Source organism: Bubalus kerabau, chromosome 15 (genome assembly GCF_029407905.1).
Source record: "Bubalus kerabau isolate K-KA32 ecotype Philippines breed swamp buffalo chromosome 15, PCC_UOA_SB_1v2, whole genome shotgun sequence".
NCBI classification, from domain to species: Eukaryota; Metazoa; Chordata; class Mammalia; order Artiodactyla; family Bovidae; genus Bubalus; species Bubalus kerabau.
The window spans coordinates 6,777,273-6,798,059 of NC_073638.1; the positions used below are offsets into that span (position 1 = coordinate 6,777,273).

General features: G+C 34.7%; 1 protein-coding gene across 1 annotated transcript in view; it reads right to left on the minus strand.

Annotated features, from left to right (window-relative positions):
• The window catches only part of CEP126 (centrosomal protein 126), a 103,758-nt gene that overhangs the window by 12,175 nt on the left and 70,796 nt on the right, over window positions 1–20,787 (minus strand). Inside the window, 2 exon segments of the mRNA XM_055548165.1 lie at window positions 2,648–2,760; window positions 15,104–17,246. Coding sequence (XP_055404140.1) covers window positions 2,648–2,760; window positions 15,104–17,246 — 2,256 coding nt within the window.

Genomic DNA, 20,787 nt, shown 5'->3' on the forward strand with positions numbered 1-20,787 from the left:
GTAGGTGACAATTACTAACTGAAAAGTCTCTGATTGTGGCTTTATGCCAAGGATAAGCAAGCATCTTAGATGACAATACTTAAAAAAGAAACAGCTGCCTCAATGCTGCACAGAACTGGGCAATAAGAAATATCAGAGCACTGGCAACTAGCATTTCCATTCAACACTCATGAGTGATACCAACTCACCTTCGCTGGATATGGTCTACTTTGATTCTTTACTCTCGTTCTGTTCCACTTTAAGAAATGATTCTTAGATAAAGTTGCCTGGCTATGACTATACCTACCCTTTGTTCAGTCTAATTGGAAGAGTAACTGAGGCAGGTTTCTGCAAAAACCCTGCTTCAATAGCTCTCATAGCCTTGCCTGATCTCCATTATAGACTTGAGACAACCTGGACTGAGACCATGGCACAAAGTGGCAATTGTGCATTTTTTTATCTTTCATTGTGGTGGAGAAGACTCTTGAGAGTCCCTTGGACTGTATGGAGATCCAACCAGTCCATCCTAAAGGAGATCAGTCCTGGGTGTTCATTGGAAGGACTGATGTTGAGGCTGAAACTCCAATACTTTGGCCACCTGATGTGAAGAGGTGACTCATTTGAAAAGACCCTGATGCTGGGAAAGATTGGGGGCAGGAGGAGAAGGGGACGGCAGGGGATGAGATGGTTGGATGTCATCACCGGCTCAATGGACATGAGTTTGAGTAAACTCCGGGAGCTGGTGATGGACAGGGAAGCCTGGCGAGCTGCGGTTCACGGGATGGCAAAGAGTCGGACACGACTGAGCGACTGAACTGAACTGACCTCTTTTCGATTCTCTCCACACAGAAGTAGTGGTTGGGAAAAATCCAGCGTGATGAAATACATGTCCTAATAACAAGGTGACAAGAGCCAGTGCTATAGAAACTGGATTCTTGTTTACCCTCTTGAGTGAAAACAAAACCAAACTCAAGCCCAAACCAAAAATCAAAACAAAACAATAGGGATGAAAAAAATGAAACTTCAAAACTTTGTTTTGAGTCAGGAAACACTGACCTATTTTAAAGCTAATGAGATTTTTGTAGATGTATAAGTGGAGTGAGTATGTGAAAGTGGAAGTGGAGCTTCTGGGAAGAACAGAAATGGACTCTAAAGGTAGCAAGATAGAATGCAAAGGAGCAACACACAGGAAAACAGAAAAAGACACAGGAAGATAGAGATGAATTTAGAGAGGACAGTAGTAATGGCATTTAAAATTCAGTTTGTTCATTTTTTGTTATAATAACTATACATTACTTATAAATTTAATATATATTGATAAAAATAAAGAGAAAATAAAGATAAAAAATTTGTTGACTTTAGAGATTTTGAGATGTTTGATATGAACAACATGGAAGGTAAAAAGGAAGGACTTATTGGGTATTATTCTATTTGTAATCAGGAAGTTATATTTATAATTAAGTACTATGTTATTAAACAGTAAAAATGTACTGGTAATGTGACAGCATTATTTACATAAATAAAAAAACTAATGATTTGTTTTGCTAAATCATGATTGATTGTTCTCCATATTAATAACTAGCCATATAAAAATTAATAGTTTCTAAAATATTCAAACAATAGGACCTTCTACCTTTAACTTGAAATACCAATTTTTCATAAAACATTCTATTTTCAATTCTATTAAAAATCAGAGGTGGTATTTAATGCTATTCACTCATCCATCTAGGTTTTAAAAAATATTTTAAATACAATCCTTGGATCAAATTACACCTCTAGAAAATGTTGTATTTAGGTCACATTTACTTGGCTCTCACAGAACCGCCTCCACTAACTTTTAAATCCACATTATTATGCTTCTGACCTTTACTTGAAGGCCTCTATTTCAAACAGCACAGGAAACTCCTATTTGTTGCTGACTGTTAATAGGGATATAGCTATTATGAACTTCAAGGTCCTGTATAGGAGATCCTCAATGATATAAACAAAGTCATTATTGATATCCCCTGAGAACAATGCAACACTATTTTCCTTCTTGGCATGTCTTCCAGGAAGTGCAGGTTCAAGGAGGGCATTTAAACACACTGGAACTATATTAGTCTTTATGATAAGCACATTGCTTTATTTTCAATGGCTCTGGTTTACTTTTCTTTTTTTCCCTTTTTTAATATATAGCTAAATATTAATATTGTTGTGAATAAATTCAGCTTTTCCCCAGAGCTGACTATCAGATCAGATCAGATCAGTCGCTCAGTCGTGTCTGACTCTTTGCAACCCCATGCACTGCAGCACGCCAGGCCTCCCTGTCCATCACCAACTCCCGGTGTTCACTCAGACTCATGTCCATCGAGTCAGTGATGCCATCCAGCCATCTCATCCTCTGTAGTCCCCTTCTCCTCTTGCCCCCAATCCCTCCCAATGATGTGATTTCTTAAGCTTGGTTTAAAATATTCATTAGTAACTGATCATTTAGGCAAACTAGAATATAGCATTTATGTATAGTACAATAAGCTCCTAGCATAGAGAGTTCCAGTGCTTCACAATGGCTTCGGCTATATCATTTATGTTGTGGAACAATTTGCAGGCAGGGCACAGACCTTTAAGAACATTCTGTTTTCCAAGCAACTTTTCACTATTGAATAGAGATGTCTACTAACGCTATACTTACATTCATCTGCTCACTGTACTTTTGTCCTACAGATCCAGGGTTTTGTCTTTTTTGCTCTAAAAGACTTTTGTGCTTATTTTCGACAATTCGTTTTCTTCTTGTAACACTAGAATCTTAAACAAATACCATGACAAAGTCAAAATTTACATGAGTAGACAGTATATATCCATCATAAACTTCAAAGTTACCTTCATACATCACAGAAAACCCTAAGTTTCATTCATTCAGTTGGCAAGCTTTTATTGAACTTCTCTTACATGTACCATGCATGACACAGGTACCATAAAGATTTAAACAACATCTCTGCTTTTGAGGGGTCTATAGTTTAGAGCTGCTGCTAAGTCACTTCAGTCGTGTCCGACTCTGTGCGACCCCACAGATGGCAGCCCACCAGGCTCCCCCGTCCCTGGGATTCTCCAGGCAAGAACACTGGAGTGGGTTGCCATTTCCTTCTCCAATGCATGAAAGTGAAAAGTGAAAGTGAAGTCGCTCAGTTGTGTCCGACTCTTAGCGACCCCATGGACTGCAGCCCACCAGGCTCCTCCATCCATGGGATTCTCCAGGCAAGAGTACTGGAGTGGGGTGCCATCGCCTTCTCCGTAGTTTAGAGCAGTGACCTCTAAAGTGTTGTGGCAGAACACCAGGAGGATATGCAAAATAAATCACTGTTGCACAGGAAGAACATGTTAAAATTTCACTTTCTATTAACTAAAAATTAGAAATTTAAAATTTACTGTGGTAACACGATTGATACTGGCACCCTTGTGAGTTTGCAAGGTAGATGCATATAGTAGGCATACAAGGTATGCACATTGCATACAGTAAACAGTTATCTTGGAGGAAGTGCAGAGGTTCTAAGTGTGTGAGGTTGGCAGTGTTATCTTCATTAGTGTTCTTCTGTGTCCTTCAATGCACTGAATTTCATGTGTGCCCTGGATTTATGGATATCTCATAGTCTCTGAATGAATCCTCACAAAGTAGAAAAGAGGCTAAAATGACTTTTGTAGGGCTTTTATTGTATGTGTAATGTTTTATTATTATTTTACTTATTATTTTCTCTATGACTAATTAAAAACATAGTCTTGCAAAATCATAAAGACAATACTAATAGTGCAAGTGCAGGTGAATAAGAAAGACAGAGCTGATACACATCTTATTCTCATTACAAACTCTTTGCCACATAACAATGACAGTATAGTTATATTATAACAAAGGATCATGAATCTAAAAATAGTAAAAAATAACAATAAACCTCACTCTGTGTATTATGCCTTGAGATATCTAAGGATGGTATATAGAATGAAGTCATCATAATTGATAAGACATTTGAAACCATTCAGAAAATTATTAATACTGTATGAGAAATTTTGCATGTTAATACATAAAATTATTTTTATAATTATTATTTTAAAATGTATGATTTATAAGATACAAAATATAAAAATTATTTTTAAAGTCTGTATTTCATCCTTGTCTCAGTTAAAAATTTTTTCTATTTCTGGCTAAGGTGCTTAATGTATATATTAGTAGAGTAATATGTGTGTATGTTATGTATGTATGTGATATTTGCTCAACATTTTTGTTAATGGTGGTACAATAAAAACTCTTGCAGTATTCCAGAAGAATGGATATAAATTTAAATGGATTATTACACTAAAGCGAATAAACTGTATGTGAAGTTGTAACAGAATTAAGTGAAAACACAGAGCCTTTTATGAGAATCAAGAAAGCTTTGATAGAGGTTATGTTTAAGCTTGGTCTTAAAGGAGTAGTAGGCCTCCAAGTATAAGGATCTTTGAGTCAAAAGGAACATTATGTTCTAAAGTACAAAGTAACAATGATACATAGTTAATAAGATTCTTGGACTGAAAGGTAGAAAATGCAATGAGTGTGTATAAGCACACAAATGTCTTGGGAGTGTATATGGGTGCTTCTGTCATACAGGCTTAGGTAGGAAAAAATATACAAATATTTTTAGCTGAAATTATGTACCAAAAGAACACAGATATTTACGCTACCATAGCTAACTATCTGTATATTTTCTCTATATAACATATATATAATTATATACATACACTATAAGTAAGTAAATATCTATATCTATATAACAACAAAGACATAAAAGCTTTCAAATTTCAAGAAAGCTGGCTAGTAACTGAGCATCTGACTTTTTAGAGTAAGAAATACTAACATAATTTTAGCTACTGTGTTGAACATTTATAGTTGTCCAGGCCTTGTTCTATACTATAGGCACTATTATCATCACTATTTTTATAGATAAAAAAACTGAGGCACAGGCAAGGGTTAGTAACTTGCTCGAGGTCACAGAGCCAGTAAAGGGCGAAGATGAGATCCAGCTCAAACAGTCTCTAAAATCTAGAATTCTAGCTCTTACTCTCTATGCTAGTAATTTTCATTTTGATTTGACTGTGTCTCATAGAAAGATATCTTCCATTGTAACCTGTGATGCACATATAGTTTTGTGAACCATATTTACTCTTAAAATATACAGTGCCCTCTGGTAGTTTCTATTCTAGAACATTCTACAGTTATATTTCATTAAAAATTTCTGGTTACTACTCATTAACAGATTTATAACCTGCTAATGAGTCATGATCTATAGTTTAAAAAACACTGTATTATGTTTATTCTAATATGAGGATGCTAAATATGTTAAATGCTGCTGCTGCTAAGTCACTTCAGTCGTGTCCGACTCTGTGCGACCCCATAGATGGCAGCCCACCAGGCTCCCCCGTCCCTGGGATTCTCCAGGCAAGAACACTGGAGTGGGTTGCCATTTCCTTCTCCCATGCATGAAAGTGAAGAGTGAAAGTGAAGTCGCTCAGTCGTGTCGGACTTTTAGCAACCCCAGGGACTGCAGCCTACCAGGCTCCTCCGTCCATGGGATTCTCCAGGCAAGAGTACTGGAGTGGGGTGCCATCGCCTTCTCCATGTTAAATGCTAGATATGTTAAATGTTAATAGCTTATAGTGAGATAATTTGGGTACCAATAAAGTTTTAATACTGTTTATTATGCTTGGATTGTCTTCAAATTTTGAAGAGTCTCCATTTTTCTATTTTTGAACAGCTCTAAAAATATCTTAAATGAAAATTAACTTGGTTATATGACTGCTGTATCAATAATTTTTCTCTTCCTTCAGCCTGTTAATAAATCTTCTGGAGGCAAGATCTACCAATACTTTTGTACTTTCTTGATTTGTAGCATAATTATTTGCTTTTGATTGTTCTTTGTGTAGATGTTCAGTTCTGTGGATTATAGATTGATCCTAAGAACAGATGAAAATATATGCTTAAAACTGTTCATGTTTTGTTCCATTCACATACATGAACTTAAATACTATTTACTAATTAATATAATAGCTGAGAATATAGGTATTTTTGCAAAAATAATATAGTTTGTACTGGCATCTCTAGCCAAATTTCTTGTCTCATATGAAAATTCTAAATATGATAGAATTACTACCAAAACTCAAAATAAAGCTACTAATCTTTAGGAAAGTATTACATATTTTAAAATTTGTAGTATTGTTAATTATAAACAAGGGGAAATTCTGGAGACATTCATGAAATTATAACTTTGGAAGAAATCTTAGATGTTAATTAGTTCAACCTCTTACTCATAAACCTAAATCACTCAGAGGTGGACAATCAACCTGTGCTTGAATGCTTAAGTGGTGGGGAGCCACTTCCCCATGGGGTACCTTCCTCAGTTGTTGGTGGTATTAGCTCAAATTCTTCCTTATGCTGAGCTGAAAGCATTTTTGCACATTTTACCCCTTCACTTAGTTCTGTTTCCTCCTTTTTTTCACATAATAAACCTTCAAACATTTATACAGAGCCTGTACATGTCTCTCTGGCTTGAGCTCCTTTAAGTGGCCTTCAGACACAACTCCTCCTTCCAGAGTTCTGGCTCACTCCAGTTTGTTTATATGCAGCTCTTAAAATATATAGCCTAAAATAATGTAGACTATCGCAGTACTTCCAAAGATCTGGTTATTATTGCCTAAAATTATATTAAGTTTCTAACAGATATAGTAAAGTTTTCTTTTTTGTTTGTTTAGTTTTGTCTTGATTTTTTCTTTTCTTAAAGAAAAATTGTCAAGATAGATATCTTGCTTCTGTTGTTAAAAAAAAAAGCCAAACTAAATAGAAGCAAAATGCAAAAAAAAAAAAAAAGACCACACAAATCACAAATTGGCAGAAAATATATGCAACACATATAACTGATGTAGAATCCTAGAATATATTGATATAAGGAACTTCTATCAATAAGGAAGAAAAACTCAGAACCCAAGAGCAGACATTTCACAAAAAAGGAAATGCAAATTGTGCATAAACATATGAAAAACGCTTAATTCATTAGTAACAATGCAAACTGTTATAATTAGACACCATTTCTCACCCATACTTTTGAAAATATTAAAAAGTTTGACTACTGGAGGTTTAGTGAGCATGTAGTAAAGGCAGTCTCATTTATTGCTTCGGAAAGTAATTTGGCATTACCTGTGGCAGTATACTTAACCTGGGTGAAATACACATACCCAGCAACATGTGTATCAGCAAATGTACAAAACTGTTCCTAGAAGCACTATTCACAAAGGTGAGAAACTGAAAGACCCCAAACGGCCAGGAGTAGGAAAATGAAAAATTTCCATAGACTGTAATATAGCAATTTTAATGAAATGTAATACAAAACAAATACAAATGAAGTGCAGCTAAACTAATCAATAATAATGAATCCAAAACAAAATTAACTGAAAAAAAGAAAATCATAGAAGTATATAGATGAAATGGTTCTATTTATATGAGTTACAAAACTAAAGCAAAACTAATATATTGTTTGAGATATATTTACATATAAAATTATAAAGAAAAGCATGGAATCATTTATACAAGTCTATATAGTGTCATTTTGTAAGAGAGAAAGGGGATGTAATTAAGGAGAGGCATGTGAGATTTCAACAATACCAGTGATTTTCTGTTTTTGAAACTGGGCATTGGGTTCTTTTATTATTAGTCTTTAACTTGTTCTTGTATATTAGGTACATTATTTTGTATGTAAGATACACTTCACAATTGAGAGACTTAAAAAAGTATATTGAATGCAGAGAAGGAAGAATAAATTGGAAGATTGGGATGATAAATACACACAACTATATATAAAATAGATAACTGAAAAGGACCTATTGTATAGCACAGGGAACTCTGCTCAATATTTTGTAATGGCCTATGTGGGAAAATAATTTTAAAAGGAGTGAATATATGTATAACAGATTCATTTTGCTATATACCTGAAACTAAAACATTGTAAATCAACCATACTCCAATTAAAAAATTTTAAAAATTGTATTGAATGCATATACATGACTATAGTTATCTCTACATAGTTTTTTAGTTTTGGTTTGTCACTTCAACTGGTAAAGATGATTTTAAATCTTCATGCCATTATTCATTTGATTAATGACTTCCTTTGTTACTCTGTACTTTTGACAAACTGTATTAGATGAATGTACTATTTTAAAAATGTGTATCACTGAAAAATTTGTGGTTATTCAGAGTTTTAAAAATTAATTTATACTCTTCAGCTTTAGTGAAATATTGACAATATAACATATCTAAGTTTAAAGTATACAATGTGATTAGTAGGTAACATATATATTTCAAAATAATCACCATGATAAGATTATCTCCATCTTCTACAGAGAGAGGTATTTTTGTTGTTTTTGTTTTTAATTACAAGCATAATAGCTAAGTAATTAACAGCAGAGATAATAGAGACAGAATGCCTGAATTTTAACCCTGGGTCTGCCATTAGTCCTAGTCATGTGACTTACACAAGTTATTAGCCCTCTCACTGCTTCATTTTCCTCATTTATAAGATGGGAGTATTATTATTTACTCACTAAATTATTGAGAGAATTAAACTTGTTTCCACATGTAAAGTGCTTACAATAGTGACTGGCACATAGTAAACGCTACCTAATTTATATCTAGAATAATTTGCTTCAGTATCTCTAATTACATTTCTGATCTCATGAAAACTAGATTTATTCTACGGTAAGAATAAATTCAGCTGCAATACAAAATTCTGGCTCTGCTTTGAACTACCTGTGTCATCTTGGGGTATATAATCTCATTATGTGTATCAGTTTCCTCATCCATAAAGTATGGGAGCTAAGCTCAATTATATCTTTGATCTTTTCTAGTAATCAAATTTTTGATTCCTTGAAGGTATTTTTAATACTCCCTGGAGAAGAAAACAAAGCATTCTTTTTGAAATCAGATTTCAAAGTATTTAGTATGTCAACATCATTTGGATTTTTAAAAAACTGAAGTACTTTGTTGATGTACTCTATTACATTAATTGATTTGTAAATACTGAACAATCCTTGTGTCTCTGAAATAAATTCAAATTGATCATTGTATATAATCCTTTTATCTTTGGATTCAGTTTGCTAATATTTTGTTGAGGATTTTACAATCTATTTATGAAAGATTCTGACCTGTAAAAAAAAAAAAAAAAAAAAAAAAAAAAAAAAAAAAAAAAAAAAACTGAAGTACAGCTGACTATAGAAACATGTGCAAATTGTAAGTATTCAGGTAGACACACCCAGATGGCAGACACCCAAGTCAAGAAATAGAACATTACCAGCACTGAAAAAGCTTTCCTTCTTACCTGTTTCCATATAACCCCATCCATGGTTTTACCTATTCTTCAACCTGATAGAAATGGAATATAATATGCATTTTTATGACTGGCTTCTTTTGCAGGATATCCTGATGTGAGATTTAGTCATGTTACTGTTTCTTAGTAGTGGCTGATTCATTTTTTATTATGGTATTACACTGACTGAATAACTTTTACTTTACATATTATAGCACTGAAGAACATTTGAGATCATTCTAGATTATGGCTATAAAACTGCTATGAAAGTTCTGGTACATATCTTCTGTTTTACATATGAATGAATTTCACACACACACACACACATCTGCTGGTCTGGAATTGCTGAGTCATAGGATATGCATATATTCAAATTTAGTATATGTGAGCTTCCAGGCATCACATATCCTTCTTAACAGCACTGTAGCTTAAAAATTTTAGCCCTTCAGATGTAATTTCATCTAATTATTTTAATGTGAATTCTTCTGAGGACTGAGGTTGAAGTCTTTCATACGTTAATTTACTATTTGATAAGCCTACTTTATGAAAAGCTAATTCAAATATACTGCCTTTAAAATAAATTGGTGTGATGGTTTTTTTGATATGTCACCTGTCTACAGTCCCCAGTTGTTCAATTAGGCACTAATGTATTGCTGTGAAGGTATTTTGTAGATATTATTAAAGTCTATTATCAGTTTGCTTTAAGTAATGGAGATTATCTTAGATAACCCATGTGAACTTGAGTAAATGAAGTCAAAGGCCTCAAAGGTAAGTCTTTTTTGAGAGAATACAAAATTCTGCCTGTGAATGGCAAGTTTCATCTATTGATGTGAGTTTCTGCCCTTCTTCCTGACCTGCCCTAAAAATTCTGTACTTGCTTAGATTCCCTGTTCCCCATATTTACGTAAGCCAATCTGTTGCAATAAACAATATATCTTACTGGTTCTGTTTTGTTGGTTCAAACATGACTCATATAACTATGTTGTCTTTTTCTTATTGATCGTAGGAGTTCTTTATGTATTTTGGACATGAACTCTTTGTTGGTATTATGCATTATAAATATCTTCTTTCACTCTACAGTTTAATGGTGTTTTGGATGAAAAAGTTTCAGTCTTATCCTTAATGGTTAGTGCTTTTTATGTCTATATAAAAAATCTCTGCCCATCCCAAAGTCATAAGCACATTCCCTGTATTATCTTCTAGAAGCATTTCTTTTTCACTTTCCATATTCATATATATAGTTCACTTGGAATTGATTTTTGTGTATGGTGTGAGCTAAAAGTCATTTTACTAATTTCATAAAATCATTCAATTGACTCAGTACCATTTAATAAAAAGACAAATACTTTCTCCCTGCTATGCAGTACCATCTTTGCCAAAAATCAAGCATTCAAATATGAGTCTGTTTTTAGACTGTATTTTATTCCACTGATGTAAAACATCTGGTGCAAAAACCATATTGCAGTCAGAAAGAAGAATGTAAATTAAATTACTAATTTTAGAAGTAAGGAAGTTATTGATGTTAACCCAGTCCAAAGTATGACAAAGGGAACGGGTACTTGAGGCAGAAAATCACTAGAAAATCACTAGTACAGAAAATCACTAGAGGTGAGAAAGGATTGAGAGAGATCAGGGTGTTGGATCATTTGCTCACATGAATGCTGAGTCACCAGTATATTGGCAAAGACTTTTCCAATAAAGGAAGACTGTGAACTAGATATCAAAGTCATCTTCAGGGGAAAATGACTTGAAAGGTCAGAAGTTGGTACAGTTGAATGGCTTGGGTTTCATGGAATAGAGTTTTTACTGAAAGTTTTGCTGGAGAGTTTTGGATATGCTAACAGAGAGCAAGACACCATCCATAACTGTCAACTCTGGGTACACTGACTATGAGAATAAAAATGCCCTAGCAAATAGTAGAGTAGAAAAAAATGAATAGATGCTCACTGAACTATAATTCATGGGCTTTCCAGGTGGCACTAGTGGTCAACAACCAGCCTACCAACACAGGAGACATAAGAGATGTGGGTTCGGTCCCTGGGTTGGGAATATCCCCTGGAATAGGAAATGACAACCCGCTCCAGTATTTTTGCCTGGAAAATCCCTGTGGATAGAGATCCTGTGGATAGAAGATCCTGGCAGGCTATAGCCCACAGGGTTGCAGATTCAGATACGAAGTGACTTAGCCCTGAGAACTATAATTCAGTATTAACAAGGGGTTCACTTGAAATGTTTAATATTTAAAACAGTTTTAAAAAATGTTTGAATGACTGAACATACAAAGTTTTGTTAGTATTATATTTTCTAAGTATAACTACAATAATAAGAAGTATAATATCATATATGAAATGAGCCGCCAGTCCAGGTTCGATGCACGATACTGGATGCTTGGGGCTGGTGCACTGGGACGACCCAGAGGGATGGTACGGGGAGGGAGGAGGGAGGAGGGATCAGGATGGGGAACACGTGTATACCTGTGGCAGATTCATGTGGATATATGGCAAAACCAATACAATATTGTAAAGTTAAAAAATAAAAAAAAATAAAAAAGAAGTATAGAAATAAACAACAAAACAGCATGGTACTGGCACAGAAACAGACTCGTAGATCAACAGAACAGAACAGAGAGCCCAGAAATAAACCCACCCACTATGGTCAATTAACCTATGACAATTAACCTTTTCTGCTTTTCAATAGAGAAAAGACAGTCTCCTCAATAAGTGGTGCTGGGACAACTGGACTACTAAGTGTAAAAGAATGAAATCAGAATATTCTCTAACACAGTGTACAAAAATAAACTCAAAATGGATTAAAGATCTAAATATGACTGGAAATCATAAACTCCTAGAAGAAAATATAAGTGTAACACTCTTTGACAGAAATCATAGCAATATATTTTTTAAGATTTGTCTCCTAAAGCAAAGGAAATAAGAGAAAAAATAAGGAAAATCCAGTTAAACTTAAAAGCTTTTGTACAGCAAAGGAAACCATCAACTAAACGAAAAGACAACCTCATGAACAGGAGAAAGTACTTGTAAATTATAGGACCAATTGCTGCTGTTGTTCAGTTGCACAGTCATGTCTGACTTTGTGATAAGGGGTTAATATCTAAAATATGTAAACAGCTTGGATAACTCAATAGCAAAAAAGTAAAATAAAATAAATAACCCTAATAAAAAAAAAACACAGGCCAAAGACCTAAATAGACATTTCTCCAAAGAAGACACACAGATGGCTAACAGGCACACGAAAAGATGCTCAGTATCACTAATTTTTAGAGAAATGCAAATCAAAACCACAGTGAGGTATCATACCAGTCAAAGTGTTATCATTAAAAAGTCTACAGATAATAAATTCTGGAGAGGGTGTGGAGAAAAGGAACTCTCCTGTACTGTAGGAATGTAAATTGGTGCAGTCACTATGGAAAAGGGCATGAAGCTTCCTCAACGAACTAAAAATAAGACTACTGTATGACCCAACAATTCCACTCCTTGACATATATATGATGAAAATGAAAACACTAATTTAAAAAGCTATGTGCACCTCAATGTTCATAGCAGCATTATGTGCAATAGCCAGGTTATGGAAGAAATGCAAGTGCCCATCAACAGATGAATGGATAAAGAAGATGTGGTACACACACACACACACACACACACACACACACACAGAGGAATATTACTCAGCCATAAGAAGAATGAGATTCTGCCATTTGCAATAACATGGACAAACTTAGTATTATGCTTAGTGAATGAGGCAGACAAAGAAAAACACTATTGTTATCACTTTCTTGCGGAATCTAAAAACTAAGACATATGAAAGTATATAACAAAACAGAAATGGACTCACAGTATATAAAACAAGCCAGTGGTTACCAGTGAGAAGTGTGAAGGGGGAACAGGCAAGATAGAGGTATGGAATTAAGAGATACAAACTACTATGTAAAACATAGATAAGCAACAAGGATATATTGTACAGTACAGGAAAATATACCCATTGGCTTTTAATAACTTTAAATGAAGTATAATCTATAAAAATATTAAAGCACTGTGATGTATACTGGAAACTAATATGATATTATAAATCACTATACTTCAATAAAAACAAAACAATGAACAAAAAAGTATGGATATATACAACACTTTCAACATTTCTCTTTAAAAACATGGCTAAAAATATTAAACTTTTCCAGTATTTCTTATACAAAGGCCCCTACTTTGATTATATGTTAGAAAAATATTTGTTTCTCAGATTATATATACAATATATATTTTTTCTTTTTATCAGAGAATGAGAATATAATTTTCATGTTATATTTTTATATTTATGTTATTGGGAAATTATATTTCCTAATGCTTTTCCTGATCATCTCAGACATATGTTTTCTTAATGATTATATTTATTACATAGTTTTAGTAGAATAAGCATGGGACTTGGAATCATAGATATTTGGATGAAAATATTATTTTTGCTATTTATTGATAATAGCTCTTGACTTTTGGCAATTCTATTTCCTTCTTTGCAAAATGAGGTTTTAAAAAATGCATATTTGTTAGGATTGCTGTGAGGTTTAAATGAGATAATATGTATAAAGCACTTATTACTATAATTGGCAAAGAGTAGAAATTCAAAACAGTTAACCATCATAATTTATTCATTATAATTTCCTTTAAAATACCAAATCTACATGATGCTTTCATTTTTTGGAAGTAGTGTGAAAACTACACTGTGAAGTGGCTGGATAAAAATAAAGCAAAACTTTTAGTGAGAGAAATAATATTTAAAAATCTAGTTTAAGACTAGAGTCTTTGCATTTAGCTTCCCATCTGCTAACATGGCCTGTGTCCATTCAGTTTAAGAAAAGTTTGGGTGCTTATTAAGTGCCAGGCATTGTTAAAATCTGGGGATAAGGTAAAGAAGTCAAAAAAATTCCCTTGTTCTTAAAATCTCATGGTCCAATTGAAGAAAGGTGTAAATATTAAATCTAAACTAACTCTCACTTTATATCTTAATATTTATTCATACCTTTGGGAAAAGAAAGAGTTGCTTTTCTGATTTTTTTCTCAAATCTTATGTATTTCTGACTAGTCATCTGATTTCTACTAGTAGAAAAATGTATGGGCCTATAGTCCACTCTTTAGAGGAAAGTAGCTTCATGAAGAGTCAACCAGGCCCACTAAAGGCAATGGCATAACACAGAGAATTAATTTTCAAAAACGTTTAAAGGAATTCTATATTTTTTCCCTTCAATATGAAACCTTCCATACATAGCCAATTAAAACAGAGCTGCCCCTCTTTTGGAAAGATAATTAGAGGGTTAGGCACACCTGTTGTTAGCAAATAACAATTTAACAAATATTTTAAATAAGAATAAAGAAAAGTATTATAATCACATTTATTCACCTGTTTAGAATAATTTAAGCAAATATTTTCCACTGTGCTTACTTTGACAGAAATTTTGACTAACACTGCAGTAATAACAGAATGATATGGGATAAGAATCAAACCACATTTCTTGTCTTCCCTCTTTTAAACTAACAAGTCATGGGAAAAACAGAAGTTAGCAAAAGTTTCTAATTTTAGTTAAGCAAAGGTTGGGTCATTTGCTTAAAAGTGTTAGCTACTAGACAGACAAGGGTACAATATTATTGGTGATGTTATTTCTATAAGGCTGTTATTGTTCAGTTTTAATATATTGTAAGGTACATTATCAAACCACAATAAGAAAAACTTCACATTTTACCTATAAAAATATATAAATTTATTCTTACCAGCAGCCTTTTCATTTTGACCCAGAATATTATGCTGTCTTTTCCACAAGGGAACCAGTTCTTCTCTAGTAGTTTTAAGAGTCACAGAGGGATGACTTTCTTCATATGTTGGACATCTTTGGGGGCAATATAACATCCCATCTTGTGGGGCAACAGTTTGCCTGCCATGTGAATGATTTATTTTCGTTAACGTTTGGCACTCCGAAGAACAATATGGCAGAGCTGGCATCACAGTGACTAAGTCAGAGCAGACATGAGGGAGTGGAAGACTACTTTCTTGATTCCACTGATTCAACTTGTATTCTGTTCGAAGCATATGTTTTGAATTAAAGTAGTTACATGTACTGATGTTTTGAGAATTTTCAGGCATTACAGACTGACACTGAGATGCTTGTATATTTTTACAACTTCTAATATTTAAATGAGATGTAGGAGGAGGATGAGGTACAATTAATTTACCCTGAGCTTGTACAAATGTGTTGGCTTTGCTCGCAGACTGTGGTCGAATAACAGTGCCTTTTCTGTTCATACATACAAAGCCCGACTGGACTTTAGCAGATCTTGTTCTTCTAATGACTTTCGCTTCAGTCCTTTGTGGATTAGTTTTCTGAGTTTTGGAACCACCACTCTTCACAGGGAATATACTTTCCTCCTCTGTGGAGTCTGGCCAGGCTTGTTTAGCAGTGTTATAACCTGAAGGTATAAAACAGTTCAAAGGCACATGGTCTGTTCCAGATCCTCCTAAAGCAGTGACATTTTCAGAGATAAAATCGTCCTTGGGCTCTTTTTTACTAGCAGAATCCACAGCAGAAGCGGGAATACTAGGCATGTTGCTGGAAGCACCACTTTTAGCTCGAATGTGGGATGGCTGAGACCACTGTTGAGATACTCTTTTTCTACTCTTCAGCAAATGACTATCTTCAGCATTTTTCCTTGTATTGCCAGTTTCATCAAACCATCTCAGTTTTTTAATAGTTTTTGGAGTTTCTGCACTTTTCCCTTTTTCTTTTGTTAATTCAATACTATCTCTGATATCTGCTGCTTTTTGATTTCCTAACTTAAAGCCTTGGTTTGTAACCAGTGCCTTAAAATAATCATGCTCGTATTTAGATTCTTTCTTTAAAATACTTTTAAGAAATCTCACACTATTCTTCTCACAAATATTGTATTTCATTTTCTTGTGCTGACTGACTAAGTCACAATTAGAAATTATATTAGATAATGATTTTGATGCTTCAGGTATTTTCTGTTTATCTTCTGAATCAGAGTTGTGAAGTATACAGGCTACTTGAAAATTATCTGAAAATAAAGACAACTCTTCCTCATTACAATTAAAATATTCTGTCTTTTCATCTTTAATGTCTTTCATTTCCCCTAACTTATCAGAACACTGCACTGGGTCAATTTCTTTTATGTGTATACTGCTCTTTGGTAAAGGCCTAGCTGATTGTGTATTCGACGGCAAAACTAAAGGTGTTGCCAAAGGTACAAATGAAGTAGGAATTGAAGTAGTTCTATTTTCTTGAGTCATTTCAGAATATTTCTCTTGGTCTGAAATTATTGTGATTTCTTGGGTTAGAGAATCTGGAGTGGCCCAGGCTTTGCTGAATTTAAATTTTGGGCTCTCAGTAACTAACGGTCTCTCCCTTTTGAATGCTCCAGAAGAGGAGTCAGTTGTCCTTATAACACTAGTTTCAGATGTGTTTTTGCTTTTTTTATCTTGTACAAATATGGATGGGCTATGTAGAATGGCTACTGAATTATTAGCAGTATTTACGGCTCTTTCCTCAGTTCTACTCAGAGCAGATGGATTTTGTTCTTTACTATTAAAACATTTACTTGAATCAGGGAGAACATTAGGTTTACTAAAAATATCTGAGAAAATATTTGGATCATCTATATTTATAAGCCAATTATTTATGTGTTGAGTTTTAGAGAATGACAGTTTATCTTCATCAAAGCAGCTTAGATTAGTTGATTGCAGATTTGCTGATTTGAGAGAAATAGAATTCTGCTGCTGGACTGATGTGGAAGGCTCCTTATTAAGTGTTAAATATATTTCTTCACGTTCCCCAGCCTCAAGACTGTCTATACTTGAGAGGGTTTCAGAATTTATTATCTGATTAACTTCATCACGAAATTTCTGAAAGAAAAAAAAGAACATTGTTTTATAGCTTAGAAATTTTAAGTGTCAACAAAAATGATTCAACATACCACCGTTACTTGGCACATAAAAGAGAGTAATATGACTACAGACAGTATAGGTATATAAATAATCCATATCCCTGGAGCAGTCCTCACAGTGAAAAAGAGGGAGCCAACAAAGACAATAAAACGTATTTGCCTTAGTTTCTTCACCTTAAAGTAACTGCTCAATTATCCTAGCCATTAGTTATAGCTTAGAAAATAATTTTTGCTATTGCTGTTCCATTCAGAGAATAGTTTCCTGAAGGTTTCATAACAGCATGTGAAATTCTGAAAAATAGTTATTTACAAAGGGTATTTTTTTTTCCTGACACTCAGACTGGACTTGAATGAGGCTCTTAAAAGCCCTATGACTCTAATATGACTTTCCTATTGGTAAGGCTATACATTCTTATAAAAGTTAATCTCATGGTCTATAAAAATATAAGATGTTTATGAAAACATGCCTGGATCCTGCTGATTTAATACTTAGATGGAGTGCATGCACTGGTATTATTATTTTTAAATTCCCCAGGGAATTCTAATGTGGATTTAGGACTGAGAACTATTGATTTTAATAGCTCATTTTTGGAGATTTAGCACAGTAATAATTTCCATGAATTCTTTACAGTAAGAGTCTCATCATTACTTCAATGGAATCTAATGGAAATCATCAGTTTTTAATAAAATTTAATGATCACTTCAAAGTATTGTTGTTGTTCAGTCGCTCAGTCATGTCCAACTTTTTGCCATCCCGTGAACTGCAGCACGCCAGGCCTCCCTGTCCATCACCAACTCCCGGAGTTTGCTCAAACTCATGTCCATTGAGTCGGTGATGCCATCCAACCATCTCGTTCTCTGTTGTCCCTTCCCCTTCTGCCTTTACTCTTTCCCAGCATCAGGTTCTTTTCTAATGAGTCAGTTCTTCGCATCAGGGGCCCAAAGTATTGGAGCTTCAGCTTCAGCACCAGTCCTTCCAAAGAACATACAGGGTTGATTTCCTTAAGGATTGACTGGTTTGATCTCCTTGCAGTCCAAGGGACTCTCAAGAATCTTCTCCAGCACCACAGTTCGAAAGCATTACTACTTCAGGGCTCAGCCTTCTTTGTAATCCAAATCTCACATCATACATGACTACTAGAGAAACCATAGGTTTGATTATATGGACCTTTGCCAGCAAAGTGATGCCTTTGCTTTTTAATACACTATGTAACTTTGTCATAGCTATTCCAAGGTTGTTGTTGTTCAGTCACTTAGTTGTTCCAACTCTGCAACTCCATGGACTGCAGCATGCCAGGCTGCTCTGTCCTTCACCATCTCCTGGCACTTGCTCAAACTCATGTTCATTGAGTCAGTGATGCCATCCAACCATCTTGTCCTCTGTTGTCCCCTTCTCCTCCTACTTTTAATCTTTCCCAGCATCAGGGTCTTTTCTAATGAGTCGGCTCTTTGCATCAGGAGGCCAAAGTATTGGAGCTTCAGTTTTAGTATCAGTCCTTCTAATGAACATTCACAATTGATTTCCTTTAGGATTTCCTGGTTTGATCTCCTTGCAGTCCAAGGAACTCTTAAGAGTCTTCTTCAGCACCAGAGTTTAAAAGCATCAATTCATCGTTCAGCCTTCTTTATGGTTCAACTCTCACAAGCATACATGACTAATGGCAAAACCATAGCTTTGACCAGATGAACCTTAGTTGCCAAAATAATGTCTCTGCTTTTTAATATGCTGCCTAGGTTTGTCATAGGTTTCCTTCCAAAGAGAAAGCATCTTTCAATTTCGTGGCTGCAGTCACCATCTGTAGTGATTTTGGAGCCCAAGAAAATAAAGTCTGTCACTGTTTCCATTGTTTCCCCATCTATTTGCCATGAAGTGATGGGACTGGATGCCATGATCTTCGTTTTTTCAATGTTGCTTTTGAAGCCAGCTTTTTCACTCTCCTCTTTCACCTTCATCGAGAGGCTCTTTAGTTCCTCTTTGTTTTCTGCCATAAGGGTGGTGTCATCTGCACAACTGATTTTATTGATATTTCTCTCAGCAATCTTGATTCCAGCTTCCTCCAGCCCGGCACTTTCAATGATGTACTCTGCACAGAAGTTAAATAAGCAGGGTGACAATATACAGCCTTGACATACTCCTTTCCCAGTTTGGAACCAGTCCTTGTTCCATGTCTGTTTCTAACTGTTACTTCTTGACCTGCAAACAGGTTTCTCAGGAGGCAGGTAAGGTGGTCTGGTATTCCCATCTCTTTCAGAATTTTCCACAGTTTGTTGTGATCTACACAGTCAAAGGCTTTAGTATAGTCAATGAAGCAGAAGTAGATGTTTTTCTGGAATTCTCTTGCTTTTTCTGTGATCGAACAGATGATGGCAATTTGATCCCTGGTTTCTCTGCCTTTTCTAAATCCAGCTCCAACATGAAGTTCTTGGTTCATGTATTGTTGAAGCCAGGCTTCCTTGGAAATTTGTGGTTGCAGTCACCATCTGCAGTGATGGTATAGTCAATGTTTAAAACTATTTCTAATTTCACACATATAACACAGATATTTAAAGAGCATTCATCTGCATAACATATGTAGAAATAAATTCAAGAAGACTTTAATCTGTTAATCTAGTGAAAAAGTTAAATGAACTCAAAGAAAATTACTTCCCTTAGAATTTTACACAAATTTTAGAAAATTTAAATATTCTGATATTAAACAAAAATTTAGTATTTTTTTTAGCCCTGAAAATAAACTGAGAAACCAATGAAGTCAGTTACAGAGTAAAAATATTTTAGTTTGTATAGTTAGTACTTATTGATATACTACTGTAAATGTTTTGCAAATGGTTTATAAGAGTTTGATATTACTAGCCTTTATTCCCTGCCTGTCACTTCCTTCAACTTAACTTGAACAAAGCAAAGCACAGCTCCTTCAAAGTCTGCTTTTGGAACAGAGTTATTTTAATTGATAACGAGGCTCCTAAAAGCTCTATGACTCTAACAAGAATTTCATTGAGACTGCATCTAATGAGATATAGAAATCTGGATTAGAAGGTCCTTTTAGACATAAGTATGATGTCTGTGGCTTTAACATTTCTCTTTGCCTAGGTCTGTGGTTGCTTCACTTCCCAAAGCACCTAAAAAGAAGTTCAGCAAACTCTTTTTTTTACTCAGAATTTTTCACTAAATCAAACTTTTTTTCACAGAATTTTTCTTATCACTAAAAAAAATGAAACACTGTGATCAGCTTCAAGCTTTGCTTGTAAGTTACTGATATAAATTGTACTAGACTTAACATTGGAGAAGGCAATGGCACCCCACTCCAGTACTCTTGCCTGGAATATCCCATGGACAGAGGAGCCTGGTGGGCTGCAGTCCATGGGGTCGCTAAGAGTCGGACACGACTGAGTGACTTCACTTTCACTTTTCACTTTCATGCCTTGGAGAAGGAAATGGCAACCTACTCCAGAGTTCTTGCCTGGAGAATCCCAGGGATGGGGGAGCCTGGTGGGCTGCCGTC